This window comes from Bidens hawaiensis, unplaced genomic scaffold (genome assembly GCF_021521415.1).
Source record: "Bidens hawaiensis isolate Kalapana, Puna unplaced genomic scaffold, B.hawaiensis_p1.1 tig00040543_1, whole genome shotgun sequence".
Classification (NCBI taxonomy): domain Eukaryota; kingdom Viridiplantae; phylum Streptophyta; class Magnoliopsida; order Asterales; family Asteraceae; genus Bidens; species Bidens hawaiensis.
The window spans coordinates 74,342-90,400 of NW_027497149.1; the positions used below are offsets into that span (position 1 = coordinate 74,342).

The 16,059-nt window shown below is 39.8% G+C and overlaps 1 protein-coding gene across 1 annotated transcript; it reads right to left on the bottom strand.

The window, feature by feature from the left end:
- Positions 1–12,743: 12,743 nt before the first annotated feature.
- LOC143592133 (uncharacterized) lies at positions 12,744–13,166 on the bottom strand. Its single transcript, XM_077072123.1, has one exon. The coding sequence runs from the start codon at positions 13,164–13,166 to the stop codon at positions 12,744–12,746; it is 423 nt and encodes a 140-aa protein (XP_076928238.1).
- Positions 13,167–16,059: the final 2,893 nt, after the last annotated feature.

Genomic DNA, 16,059 nt, shown 5'->3' on the forward strand with positions numbered 1-16,059 from the left:
CACTAAAGTATATTACAAGTGTCAATGTCTAAATTATTTTATTTCATATAACGATCAAATACACAAAAACATAACACTTTTTTCAAAAGAAAGAAATACACAATACAATCAAAGACTAATAAAAGTAAATTGTTGTTTATTCATCATTGGAACATAAGGTTAAATCTATTATTTATTCTCTTGCTTCATCTCATATAGCTACCTGCGTTATGCGTAAAAAATACATAGATATATTGTCAACATAAAGTTGAGCAAGTAATCACGACTTTTGTACATAGTAATATTGAAAATGACAATTCCTTGCAAAAATATGAACTACAACAATTAATATAACAATAATATAAAAGGGCCATTTCACTCGTCCCAAATCGGCCGAGTTAATCCGGCGGCGTAATGAGCATAAAGATGAGGATGGGATACCGATAACCATAACTCAAAAATAAACACATAGTCACATTCCAACGTATCAACTAATTGAGAAATTGCATATCTACACAAATGATGGAATTATAGTGAAAATTTATAAATCTATTTAACTTGTGAAAGCACAACCCCCCCCCCCCAAGGAAAAACAGTAAAAATAGGAGTTGTGATTACTCACATTAACGAGTGGAACAGCTGATGAGACGACGATGAAAGTTAAGATAAAAACGGTCGAGCTCCTCGGGATATGTCGACAAAAGTTCCCAGTTGTTAACGATAATATTAATTAATTATAAACGATAGTTACAATAACAAGACTTATGACGGATTTGGGATTTGATAGGGTTTTAAGTAAAATTGCAATTAAAATATTATTAATTTAACTATCATTATTATTGTTATAAAAACTCAAAAACTAGAGGTCGGTTCTCAGATTTAACGAAACATGCACCGGCCATCAGGCCAGTGTGTTAACTTGGTTATATGATGAAATCATAAATTTATATACAATATTCAGTCTTGTTCTTCCCCAATTCACAAACCCTAGAATTTGAATCCCTTTAATTATTGGTTAATGATTGAAATTAGGTTAGGGTTTTGATTAATCAGTTAAAAACGAACTAAAGCATAATTTAATTACCGAAATCGAGTATGGATTAAGGAAGAACGATGAACTAGGGTCCACAGCTTAACTCGAACTCAAAACTGATCTAAACGGCTTTGTAGGTTGAGATTATGTTAGGGGTTTGAGTCATTATGATGCAGAGAGTATGTAGTCTCGTTCAATTGCGTTATGGATGTGTTTATATAGTTTAATAGGGTAATAGACGCGATTTGTTAAGGTTTTAAAAACGATTCAATTAGCTGTCAGTGGTTAACACATTCCAGAATTAGAGTGTTGGTTAGAGTGTTTTAGGTTGGCAAATGATTTGGTATCATCCAATGTTTTAAAAACCGGTATTTTATGCGTATCGGATTTTGCTAAAAAACGGTACAACCGGTTGAACCGGGTTATACCCGGGATGTTCAACCGGGTTATATAGTTTACCCTATAATTTCATATAAATGTAGCTTTAACTCAAAATATAACCAAAAAATATACGATTCCATTATAAAATATAATCCAAGAGTTAATACATATTAAAAACTGATACAAAAGCACTTGTTTTTGAAACAAAATATATTCATAAAATTAATAAAAGTGAGTCATGACTAATTATAAACCATTAAAAAAGAAACATAAAATTAAGTATAAGCAATTTAACATAAAAATTAAACATCACAGGGCTACGTATTGTTAAATAACTTAAATTAGTTGGACTTTAAATATTGGTTTTCCATCTAGGTTAAAAGTCCGCAAGCCCGCAACAATTAAAAAATAATTGGGTTAAAAACCGGTTTGATGGTTCAAACCGGTATTTTAGAAAAAACTGGCGGTTCAACGATCTAGTAAACCGCCCAAAAATACCGGGCTTAAAATACCGGGCTTTTATACAAAATCCGATAATACCGGTTGAACCGGCCGGTTCATACCGGTTTTTAAAACACCGGTATCATCAATTACTTTGATTATTCCGTGAATTAAGGATCAAGAAGAGAGGGGGGGGGGGGGGGTTTATGGCGTCGGATGGTAGGGGGAGATGGAGGGAAAATATTTTCATATTATTTTTGCAATTTGGTCCTTAGACTTACGTGATGGGTGCAAAAGTAGGTTTAAGTTTGGTTAGGGGGGCATTTGTATAATATTCACATAGTTATTTACTAATTTATTAATTAATACCCACATACTAAATAAATTAGGAATTAAATACAATAATTGTACTAATTAAATGCATGATTTTATTTATGAAAATATCCGTTTACAAACCAGGGTTGGCTAAAGGCTACAAATACATGGAAAGAAAAACCTGAAATGTTACAATAGGTTTGGATATTTTAGAAAAGAGTGTTGGGTAGATAATGTAGGAAAGAATCACAGCCGTTTAATTGAGATGCAATAATTGAGATTATTCCATCCAATACAATATGTTTTCTCAAGTTTAAACGATTGAAAATGGGCAAAAATGTAAAAATGTGTTGTTTTATAAATAGGATACCGCTTAAAAAGTGGTTGATTGTTCGTTGTCAACAATAGTTTGACTAACCAAATTGCAATCAATCAATCAATCAAACATACCCAGTATTTTCCACCACAAATAGCCTAGGCTATCATAAGTAGGGTCTGGGGAGGGTGGGATGTAGGCACACCTTACCTCTATCCTTAAAGATAGAGAGGTTGCTTCCGGCGAGACCCCCAACTCAAAAGTAAATAGATATACAAATAATATTTATATATATATACAATCAACTACAGTACTATGATATTAGTGTGTTTAATTCAACATTTCACTATAGGTAAACTAAAAACACAACACACGGTATAATTTAGTAAATAATAATAAGTAGAAAATAATAATTCTAAAAATAGAATTAATAGTAAGAACGATAGTAATACTAACAACCACAACACCCACCACAATAGCAATAGCAATAGCAAAAGGGATAGTAATAATAATAGCCCGTCATTCTAAAGGTCTTTAACCTTAATTCTACGTCTCCAAGAACTCCTATCCTCAACCATGTCCTCAGAGAGGTGCAACTCTAGAAAATCACGCCTAATCCTCTCATCCCAAGTCAATTTGGCTCTACTTCTACCCGTCCTCCCCTCTATAATAAGGCTTTCCACTGATCTAACGGGAGCCGTTGTCTGTCTCCATTTTACATGTCCAAACCATCTCAATCTGCCTTCCCTTATCTTATCTGATATAGTAGCCACCCCCAGTCTTTCCCGAAAAGTGTCGTTTCTTATTCGGTCTAACATTGTGTGTCCACACATCCACCTTAGCATCCTTATCTCTGCTACCTCCAACTTGCGCATGTGTGTCTTCTTGATGGCCCAACAATCTGTTCCGCATAGCATCACAGGTCTAATCGCAACCCTATAAAATTTTCCCTTTAATTTAGTAGGGAACCTCTTGTCGCACAATACCCCTGTGGCAGCTCTCCATTTACACCATCTTGCTTGGACACGATGGGCTACATCACTATCTATGGCCCTGTCACTTTGCACAAACGATCCCAAGTATTTGAACTTGGTTGACTGCGGAACCTCCTGGCCTTTAATTGCGATTTGGACATCTTCATCATCGTTTACCCCACCAAAGTCACAGTAAAGATACTCCGTCTTTGACCGACTAATCTTCAAACCTTTACTCTCTAGAGCAGAACGCCACTCCTCTAGCCTCATATTCAGATCTTGTTTACTCTCTGCGATCAACACGATATCGTCGGCGAAAAGCATGCACCAAGGAACAGTATCCTGAATCAACTTTGACAACTCATCTAGGACTACTGCAAAAAGGAACGGGCTCAATGCTGATCCCTGGTGAAGGCCTACCTCTACTGGGAAGAAGTCCGTATCCCCAACAGGTGCACACACGCTTGTTTCAGACTTGGCATACATATCCCTAATTATCTTTATATATTTTCTACGAACACCTCTACTCTCTAGGCAATCTCAAAGGAGCTGACGTGGCACACTGTCGTACGTCTTTTCTAGGTCAATAAACATCATGTGCAGGCTACGCTTTTTATCTCTATATTTTTCCATTAATCTTCTTAGGATGTGTATTGCCTTTGTAGTTGACCGTCCTGGCATGAAACCAAATTGGTTCATTTTGGCCTGAGTTTCCCGTCTAAGTCTAACATCAATAACTCTTTCCCATAGCTTCATCGTGTGGCTTAGAAGCTTGATTCCTCTGTAATTACCGCAACATTGGGCGTCTCCTTTGTTCTTATAAATAGGGACTACTACACTGCTTCTCCATTGATCTGGCATCTTTTCGGTTTTTAAAATAGTATTAAACAAAGTGGTTAACCACATAACTCCTTCATCTCCCAAACACTTCCATACCTCGATCGGTATGTTGTCCAGGCCAACTGCCTTAGCCCTTCCCATCTTCCTAAGTGCGTTCCTCACCTCTTCCTATGTGATACGTCTACAGTAGCAATTATTCCTTTGTTGTATAGTTATGTTCTCATTTTGCTGTTGGTGAATGCTCCCGCTGTTGAAAAGATTATGGAAGTATGTTTGCCATCTCAACTTGATGACCTGCTCCTTTGCCAATATGCGCCCATCCTCTCCCTTTATAAACTTCACCACCCCTAGATCTTGCCTTCTACGCTCCCTGGCGTTGGCAATCTTAAACATATCGTTTTCCCCTCCTTTGTTTCTAGATGTTCATACATCCGTTTATAAGCCATGTTTTTTGCTTCTGACACTGTCTTTTTTGCCTCTCTCTCGGCCTTTTTGTATGTCTCCCTCAAACCGACTCGCTCATCCTCGTTTGTGCATCTCATAAGCTCCCTAAAGCTCCATTGTTTATCCCTTATCTTGTTTTGCACTATCTCGTTCCACAACCAGGACTCCTTATACCCACTAGCTTTTCCTGTTGTAACCCCTAGTCTCCTTCGCCACTTGAGTAATTTTTGTCGCCAAATCCTCCCACATCTGACTTGAGTCCCCATCTAGTTGGACCAAGTTCGATGATACGAGTTTTTCTCTGAAAAGTGAAAGCTTTTCGTCTTTCAGATTTCCCCAGCGAATCCTAGGTCTAAAATTCCTCTCCCGCTCTATCAATGTGTTTCTAAAACCTATATCTGCCATTAGCAATTGATGTTGCGCCACGACTGTCTCTCCAGGTATAACCTTGCAGTCTTTCCACCAACGTCTATCTCCTTGCCTCATTAATAGATAGTCGATCTGCATGTTGCGTTCCCCACTCCTAAAAGTGATCAAATGTGAATCTCTCTTCTTGAAGAACGAGTTTATAATACCAAGGTCATGGGCTAGGGCAAAGTCTAGGAGATCCGTGCCGGTCTCATTCCTATTACCAAAACCAAAACCCCCATGAACGCCTTGAAAGCCATCGTTATCCTTACCAATGTGTCAATTAAAATCTCCTCCTATACATATCCTCTCGTCCCTCGATATGGCTCCCACGATCGCATCTAAGCATTCCCAAAATTCTTTTTTTTCCTGGTCCCCTAGTCCGGCATGTGGTGCGTAAGCGCAAACCACTGCCACTACGTCTTCCCCTAGTACTAGCCTCAACACCATAATTGCGTGCTCGCTAATTCAAGATCATTGACGAGATTTCCACAAGTAAGTTTCTCGTGTTTGCGTTCGTAATTAGGTTTAAAGAAAACCTAATTTTATTATTATTATTATTATTAGTTTTCTTGAATTCCAGTTAGTTTAGGTTAATTGTTGTATTCTGGTGCTTCCCACAACGCAATTGCCCCATGATATGACTATTTTACGACAAGATGATAGTTCAACGATTTTTTTTATGTAAATGTAATTGGTGTGCTGATGTATTGCCGGTTTTGATAATTTGGGTTTTATTTTCCAGGGAGGGTGTTATTGTGTTGTCATAGTTATAGTCTTCTGGTGATGTTGAGATGTTATAGTTGTGTTGGTTTGCCCCGTGTTGCTCGGAAACTCCGAGGTTGGGGATGTGTTGCTTGCACCCATGTTAGTAATAAGCATAGGTTATTGTTAGTTTTCAACGGTTGTGTTTGTTCTGCTAGAATCTGAGTTGTTAGTATGTAGTAGGTATTCTTAAGATAGCGTGGTTGTTAGGTGGTTATTAATGTGTTGGTTTTGACTGCTAGTCAAAAACTCCAACGTTGGGGATGTTAGTGGGCTTCACTCGTGTAGGAGTATACATATGTTGGTTTTAGTGTTTGATGGTGTTTGTTAGTTACTGCTGAAATGTGTGTTGTTAGTGTCCAGTAGGTGATCTTGTGATAGTAAGGTTTTTGTTACCGTAACCTGTGTTGCTATTAAGCATGTGTTGTTCAGTAGTGGTGTTGGTAGGATGCTGGATTTAAGGGTGTGATGTGCTGGTTAGGTGGTAGCTAATTATTTGGGGCTTTTATCTGTTAGTTGTAACAAAGTAGTTTAGGTTTGTTAATATTAGGATGTGGTAAGATGTGCTGAGGTTGTGATGTTAATGTGTGTCTGGTAGTCGTTGTAATGTTAATATTCGAATGTCCAGGTACAGTGTATGAACTAGAATATATATAGGTGGATTTTATTGTTTTAATATGCTCGCTATTAATTTGATGTTGTATGACCCGGGCTTTAAAATTTATTCAACAATCAGGAGTAAAAGTGATAGGATTGCGTTAACGACGTCATTTAGCAAATGCAAAAACACAACTTCAAATCCAATTGACTTGACAAGGGAAGGCGAAGGTATTTACAGTTTAATATAACAAAATTATTGTTGGAGCAAACATGTTTATGAGACTAGTTTTTGGTTTTGTATTCTTTTCTTGTTTAAAGTTTCCTAGTGTCTGGAAACAAATCGGTAACAAAAAGAAAGACAAGAGTCATAAATGTTGGATAGGAAAACAAATCGGTAACAAAAAGAAAGACGAGAGTCATAAATGTTGGATAGGAAAACACAACCCGAAAGCCAAGAACAGGCGCTTGTTTGTTTGTTGTGTAATGTTTGAATTTGAAGGAGTAGCGTGATGTGTGGTAGCTGTTGGATCGAAAACCACGACTAAGAAGCTAAGAACAAGTGCTTGTTTGTTTTTTTTGCATTGAAGCGTTCTGTTTATGTATTGGGAAATGAACACTATAATCTGTATAGTTTTTTTAAATTGTAGGAGCCACACAATGTGTGGTTGAGTTGGATCTTCAAAATCAAAGAAATGAAATGTTGGTGGAGAGGAAATTGGGAGATCTGCTAGAAAATGTTAGTCTTTTTTTTTTTAGAAAAAAACATATAATGAAAATAATTAAAATATGTTGGGAGATTGGTTATAATCCGTCATTAGACTTGTTATTATTTCGTTTTTAATCTAATATAACTATATTATTAAAGCAAGATGATTTTTTCACATGGCACCATTATAGAGTGTCCACATAGGATTCCACATATGCAATTTACTTAAATACATTTTCCACCTAATCTACATTCATTAAAATGCATAACAATTCATTAAATGCATAAAATTCTTTATCCATTATTTTTCATTTAATTACCATTTTAAAGTTAAATTAACTTACTCATATAACGTTAGAAAGACTTATCTTTAACCTTTTACAATTTAATATAAAATTCTTTATTAAATTTATTTTATAATTATGTAAATCAATAACAAAAGTCCGAATATATAAATCAATGCAATGGGTAAAATCTTGGAAAATTATTAAATGGTAAAAAATATGGACATATCTTCTAACATCTTCTATATACATGCATTTCAATTTTAATAATTTGAGTAATAATTTGATTTTAAATGAATATAAAATAAAAGTCATATTGCATACAATATTTTTTAACTTTTATTTAATTTTCGTCCATGTGAAACACGGGATCTAACCTAGTTAATTAATATTATCATTAACAACTGGGAACCTTTGTCGGCGTATCTCGAGAAGCTCGACCGCTTTTATCTTAATTTTTGTCGCCGCCTCATCACTTATTCCACCCGTTAATGTGAGTAATCACAACCCTTGTTTTCACCGTTTTTACATTTTTTTTTGGAGCGTTATGCGTTTACAAATTAAATAGATTATGATTTTCACTACAATTCCACTATATGCGTAGGTATGCAATTGCTCGATTAGCTGATATGTGCGAATGTGACTATGTGTTTATTTTGAGTTATGGTAGTTGGTATCTCATCCACATCCTCATTAGTATGATCATACGCCGTTGGAGTAACTTGACCCATTTGGGATGAAGGAAATGGCTTTTTAACAGGGCCGTCTCTGAGAACCTCTTAAAATTTTGGGGCCTGAGACGAGTAAAAAAGCGCCCCCCCCCTAAAACCGTGTTCTCAACTATGTAATAGATAATTTGACAATTTTATAAATAAGATTACCTTTCAAAAGCCCAAAACAAACAAATAATAATAAACATGCTACGAAAATGACTCATACAAAACACAAATAAAAGTTTTTTTCTATAAATAATAACACTAATTATGGAATTGAACCCATGACATTTGTTACCATAGTTTGGAACACTTTTCATTCAACAAAAGAGTCATTTTATAGTCTATTGGGTTAAAATAAAATTATATATAAAATATACATTTTAGTTTTTAGCAATTATGGGCCTCCCGGATAGTGGGCTCGGGTATGTCGACCTCCCCACCCTCCCCTTGGGTCGGGCCTGCTTTTTAATTATTGTTATGCTAGTTGTAGTGTTTCATGTTTATCGCAAGGAATTGTCATTTTCAATATTGTTATGTACAAAAACCGTGATTACTTGCTCAATTTTATGTTGACAAACTATATATTTTCACGTATGACGCAGATAGCTACTATATGGGATGAAGCAAGAGAATAAGGAATACATTATACCTTAGGTTGAATGATGATAAGAACAATTTACTTTTAAGTCCTTGATTATATTGCTTATTTCCTCATTTTGAGACAATGTGTGTTTTTGTGTACTTGATCATTTTATGAAATAAATAATTTAGATATTGACACGTATAATTTACTTAGTGTCTTTTGAGCTATGATACAAATTCTGACGCGTCCTAGTATGCTCCGTCGTAGATTGGGGTGTGACACTTGCCGCCTCTTTATGAAGGCATAAGATGCTGAGATGCAATGTTGTGACTTTTTGTGCTGCTCTGTTTGTGACTTTGAATGAATTTCATTATGATTCAAGTGTGGCTTCTTTATTAATTTGAATGAGTTGACTTTCACTTGGCAATGATGTGTATTTGATCCTGTGCTCTCTTGGATTGGTGACTAAGATGGCTTGGTTGCCAATTTGAAAAGAAGACCACCTCATTATGTTGGATCCTATTCTGGCTGGCCGGGGAAGGTTCCTAACTATCACAAGAATGGGATCAATGCAAAGTGAAAGTGTGTGGAGTGATTGTTGTATTGAGTCAATGAATCCATACAAGTGTTATCTCTTCTTTATTTAGAGAAGAGGATGTATACACACATGGGCCCTATGGTCTATTACTTCCGACTAGGTCCTCCGGTCCAATCCTCTTTCCTGTGTTCCTTGTTTCCTTCGCAGATCTTTATCTCTTAGTTACTGCTCCCTATCCCGGATCATGCGTGCCTCAGGCCACCCACCGGATCGGACGAGTTGCATGAGTTTCCCTCGCAAACCATTTTCCCTCCAAACCATCTTCTAGAACTTCTTGTGCTATTGGGCTCGCCTTTGTTGGGCCTAGCTTGGGTTATTGGGCTAGGGCCTGCCCATGAGCCCGTCTTATAGGTAGGCTCTTCAAGTCCCCCCAGTCTATTGTTTTCGTTATTTATGACGAGGACCATAGACTCATCTTGTCTTTCTCGATCCTTGATTTGTTGCTTTATCCTTGGGCCTCTTCTTCTATCGGTCTGCCTTCTATGCGCCTTCCCTATATCCTTCTTCGGCCCGTTTGAAAGGTCTGGCCCAATAGTTAACCGCCCCTTTTTGGCCCATCTTTCATTTTGAATTTCGATGGTTTTACTTTCCCAATGCCCATAATTAACCGCCCCCTCTTGTCATTTAAGCATTATTGATCCTCTCTCTTCCAACTCTCTCTACCAACAGTTCCGGTGATTTCTCCTTCTCTACACAGGCGTGGCTTCTCTTTTCTTTTCTTCATTATGAGTCGCGATGGTCGCTCAACCATTACCTTGATTATGTCCTCCGTCAGAATGGCTTCCTTGTGTGCAACTTACCATATTCCTTTGTCGTTGTCTCCTACCCTTCCTGGGCCAAATGAGACGGCTTGCAGTCGTCCCGGGTTCATTGCATTATATGCGAAAAACCTTGAGTTCGCAAACATTCGTTATCCGTTGACTGAATTTCAATTGGCCCTGTTGAAATACCATCGATTGTGACTGGTACACTTTTGAACGACGGGCGAGTGGTAAACATCCTCCCTGCACCTCTTATATCCCCTTTGAATTTTACCCCCGGGAGTGGAAAAATGATTTTTTCTTTGTATCTTCTTCCTTTGCTCCCAGCCTTACTCGTCGCTGTCATGTTGGCTCTCATATTGATGACCCTGCCCCTGGTTTTCCTACCGTTCATGATTCTCTTTATTAAGTTGTTGATTAAGAATCCAACTGAAGCTGCCACTTACCCTAAGCCTTTGCTGTACATGGCTGGACTCAGTAACATTTGGCCGAACCCGTTGACACGTCCTGCTATGTTTGACGGGTACCGAGGTTGGTGACCCCATGCTTCTGTAATTCGTACTTAAATATTTTCCCCTGTCTTTTTCTTTAGTTTTCATTTGTTGTTGTTTTGCAGAAATGGATTTGATGGAGATTCTTCAAAAACGACATGTAAAAGGTGCCAAATTCGTTGCTCTTCCAGTGTCTGCTGATGCTTCCACCCGGTTGCCCGCACTGGTGATGCTTCCTCTGACTTCGAAGCCCCTGGTTTTTCATCTGTGGTTGTCCCAGATTCTTTAAAACGCAAGAATGTTGCTTCTGAATTATTCGACTCTTCCCCAGAGAGTCGTCTTCGTAGCTCCAAACGTACTTACCTAGGCTCTGCTGGTCAGGGTTCCTCTTCTGCTCCAGAAGTTGTTAATGTTGTTGATGATTTTTCCTTCTAGGTTTCTGATGTGGTTCCTTGCCCTGTTGCTGCTCCCGTTCTGAAGATCAACAACCCTAATGTTACTGAGGCTGACCCTAAAGGCAAAACCCTCATTACTCCTGAAGGTTCTTTGAATCCTTCCTCGGGTGTGCCTCCTCCTGCTGATCTTTTCATCCCAAAATGGTCTTTGACAGTGAATTCCTCCGTTAATACCCCCACCTTGCTCACGAATTCCTTACGTGTGTTATTCCCCATGTTGATCATGCTCATGTACAAACCATTCTACCGGATGTCTTGCTTGGGGAGTTTGGTACTAATCTGTATCGTACCTTGGTGCTGGGCTCCGCCCTTAGTCAAGGGTTTGTTGATGTCAATGTTGCGTACCATGATAGTCAGGAGGAAGTTGCGAGCTTGAAAAAGTCTGTTGAGGGTTATATTCGACGGGTTGGGGAAATGAGAAAGAGAGTTAATGTGGCTGAGGAGCAAAGTTTGGAGGTTCCTGGGTTGAAAGCTGCCCTGGAGTCCTCTAACAAGCAGGTCTCTGACTTGACTGCCTCCTTTCGGCTTGCTTAGGAAAAATTTGCTGAGTTTGATGCTGTTCAATCTTCCCTTCTCGATGCTCAGGCCAAAATCTTAAAGGTTTGTTTCTCTTTCTTCTCTCTTTCTTCTTTCCTTTTCTTTTTCTCTCATTTTTTGCCATGTATTGTTAATGTAGTTTGAAGAGAGTCCCCCTCTTGAGAGGATATATGAGTTGGAAAACCTGCTTGATCGTGAACGCACCAAGCATAAATCCGCTTTGGAGCAGCTGGAGGTTGCCAAGAGTCAAGGGGAGCAAAAGGTTGAAAACTTGTCGAAAGAGATTGAGTGGTTGAGGGGAGAGTGCTCCCACCTGCAGAAGGTTGTTTCGAGGCATGATGATGATCGGAAGTGGCTTACTTCCAAAGGTTTTAAACAGGTGTATGACCGGGCTTCGAGTTGTTGGGAGTCCTTGGAGGTCCGGGACAATCTTAATCGGGCGATGTTTGCTTTTGGTTTCCAACATGGCTTCGGGCGGGTTACGAACATTCTTCGCATGGGATTTCTTTGTAGGAGGCTCCCTCATTTTCCCCTACTGCGGAGGCGGAAGCATAGGAGGCTTTTGTGGCCCTTACCTCTCATGTCCCCCCCATTATTGTATAAGTTTCGTCGGACCCCGAGATCTCTATTGCGGACATCCAAGCCTTTGCCTCAGTCGTTGATCCCCATCTCCGTTGCCGTAGTTTATGGTTTGTTTTAGACAAGTAAACTTTGTGTTGGTTTGTATGTTTTTAGACAATGGCACTACTATCTGCTCCTTCGTGGGTAAATTTGAACTTTGTATGCTTTGATACTTGAACATGCGTGATAATGCTTGGTGTATGCCTTAGCGTTTTTAAATATTTATGCTTGATTGCTGGTTAACCATTTAGCCTACCTGCGAGGCCTTCCCCCTCTGGGGAGCGTTTTATGAGTATTTACGAGACGGACTCGTGTGTTATACTTATTGCTCTTTAATGAGACGGACTCATTGCCTTACACATTATAGTTTTGACAAAATACTTTCTTGCATTAGGATCATGTTTACATCATGGTTACAAAAATACAATTTAGGCTTTCTTGTCTTTCCTCTCGGAGAGGTTTTTTATTTGATCCTTGGCTCTTTTACCGGTGCCACTAGGCGTAATTTTTTCGGAGTTGCATGGAGTTCCAAGTCCTAGGAATCTCCTTTCCAGCCAAATCTGCCAGTCGGTAGGCCCCTTTCTCTCCGGCCCAAATAACTTGATAGGGCCCCTCCCATTTAGGCCCCAACTTTCCATGGTCTTCCTTCCTACTTGCCTCGTTCTCCCTTAACACCAAATTCCGTTTTTTGAATTTGACTTCTCTGACCCTTGCATTGTAATATCTTTCAAATTTTTTCTTGTATTCCACCTCTCTTCTTGCTGCTTCCTCCATTCTTTCTTTTTCCAAATTCAGATTCAACCTCAAGTCTTCCTCATCTCCCCTTTCCCCTTGCAAAGTTCGCCGGGTTGGTGCCCCAATCTCTGCAGGTATCATAGCCTCAGTTCCATACGTTAGGCTGAAAGGTGTTTCCCCCATTGCTTGTTTTGGGAATTGTTCTATTTACCCATAGGACGTGAGCCAACTCTTCTACCCATGATCCCTTTTCTCTTCCTAGTCTTGTTTTAATTCCCTCTACCACGCTTTGGTTTGCCCTTTCCACTTGGCCATTAGCTTGAGGGTGGGCCACTGATGTGAACGTTTGCTTGATTTTCAATTGTAGGCACCATTCTCGGAATGGGTTGTTGGCAAACTGCTTCCCATTATCACTGATTATGGCATATGGTAGCCCAAACATGCAAACAATGTTTTCCCATACGAACCTCTTAACCTGCTCACCCATGATGGTTCGAAGTGGCTTGGCTTCTACCCACTTTGTGAAGTAGTCAATTGCCACTACTAAAAATTTTTCCTTCCCCGTTCCCTTCGGGAAGGGTCCCACTATGTGTATCCCCCACTTTTGGAAAGGCCACGAGGAGCTTACCGCTATCAGTGTTGATTTTGATTTCCTACCCACCAGGGCATGTATTTGACAGTTGTCACACTTTTGTATTTCTTTGACAGCGCTGAGAAACATCGCTAGCCAATAGTACCCAGCCCTCATTGCTCATGCCATAACCATCTTAGCTCCCATATGCATCCCACAAATCCCTTCATGTATTTCCCTTATCACATATTCTGCCTCTTCCTTGTCAATGCACTTTAGGGAGGGTCCCAAATAGGACTTCCTATATAAATCCCCTTCAATCATTTCATACTGTAATGCTTTGACCCTCAACTTTCTTTTTTCTTCTTTATTTCCTGGAACCTTCCCCTCCTGAAGGTATCCGACGAGAGGGGTCATCCAACTGTCCCCCTGGGTTTCTACATTGGTTTCCATAGTTTCTGTTATCGACGTTTGCTGGAGGGTTTCCACTTTCACCTCTTTTGCCAAATGATTAAAAGCCACTGCGGCCAGCTTGGTTAAATCATTTGCCTTTTTATTCGAACCCCTGGGAATGTGTATCACTTCCGCTTCTTTGAATTCCTTCATCAGTTCTTGAGTCACCCTCAAGTACTTCTTCATTTTCGGGTCCCTAGCATCGTAGGTTCCTCCCACCTGGTTAGCTACCAGCAGGGAGTCGACATGAGCTTGCACTTTCCTTACCCTTATCCCCTTGGCGATTCTAAGACCAGCCAAAAGTGCCTCATACTCTGCTTCGTTGTTCGTGCTTGGGAAATTCAACCGTATTGCATAAGTCAGCTCTATCCCTTCGGGGCTCACTAAAATTTGCCCTGCCCCACTTCCCTCTTCATTGGAGGTCCCGTCAGTGTATAGTTTCCCCCAAGGTTCCTCGTCTCCCTCCCTTGTCTTCTCTCTACCCCTGCCTCATGTTCTTCCCCCTTTTCATTATCCTCTCCCCCTTCTGTTTCAGCTAAAAAATCAGCCAAGACTTGTCCTTTGATGGCCGTCCTTGGTAGATACTCGAGCGTATGATCCCCCAATTCTACTGCCTACTTCGTTAATCAGCCCGAGATCTCAAGCTTCGACAATACTTGTTGTAGAGGCTGGTTGGTAAGTACTCACACAACGTGTGCCTGGAAGTACCTCCGGAGCTTCCTTGCTGTGTAAATCAAGGCTAATACCAGTTTTTCTACTAGAAGATATCTTTCTTCCGGTCCCTTCAATGTACGACTAATGAAATAAATAGGTACCTGCGTTTCTTCCCTTTCAACCATCAGCACAGAGCTTATTGTTTTTGACGTTTGGGAGAGGGATAGTATTAACGTCTCCCCCGGTTGAGGGGTTGTAATTGTAGGGAGGTTGCGTAGGTGTTTCTTCAGCTCTTGAAAGGCTTCCTCTGCTTCCTTATCCCAGCAGAACTTGCTCTTCTTTGTACTTCTTCTCAGGACAACCATAAAGTACAAGGTCCTTTCTGCTATTTTGGAAAGAAATCTATTTAGAGCCACAAGTCTTCCATTGAGCCTTTGTAGCTCTTTGAGGCTCTTGGGAGACTTCATTTGGATCAGTGCTTCCACCTTCTCTGGATTGGCTCGAATCCCCCCTTGGTTATCAACACCCCCATAAACTTCCCTTCTTCCACTCCGAAAGAGCACTTTCTTGGATTTAACTTCATGTTGGACCTTCTTAGGGTTTGGAACGTTTCTCTTATATCCCTTAGAATTCCCTCTTCATGTTTGCTCTTTATGACCAGATCATCCACATAAATCTCCATATTTCTGTCTCTTTGTCCTTCAAAAAGCTGGTCCATAAAACGTTGGTATGTGGCTCCTGCGTTTTTCAGACCAAATGGCATCTTAGTGTAACAGAAGGTACCTTCTTCAGTATAGAAAGATGTCTTCTCTTTATCTTTAGGGTCCATCTGTATTTGATGGTATCCCTTATAGGTGTCTAAGAAGCACCTTACAGGATATTCCGCCAAGGATTCTATTTTCTTTTCCACTTTAGGGAGTGGGTATGCATCCTTTGGGCAAGCCTTGTTCAAATATTTGAAGTCAATACACATCCGCCAACTGTTGTCAGCTTTGGCTATCATCACCGTGTTGGATATCCACTGGGGGTACTTTACCTTCTTGACTATTCCGGCCTGCAATAACTTCCTAGTCTCTTTTAACACGGCTTGACTATTTTCTGGCCCCAGACTTCTTTTCTTTTGCTTTACAGGTTCCATCTAATGGAACTCCTTAAGACTGTGTTGAACTTGGTTTCGGGGGATTCCCGTTATGTCTTCGTGCCTCCATGCGAATACATCTACATTTCTTAACAACAGTTCCTTCAACCCCGCTTTCCCTTTATTTGTTAGGGAGGTCCCTATTTTGACTGTTTGGTCGGGAAACTCCCTATTCAGGACCCACTCCTCTGTCCCGGCATGCTTCTTTTTCGTTTTTCCTTCCAGCTCCACACTGGCTACAATCTCGGCTGAGGACCGTA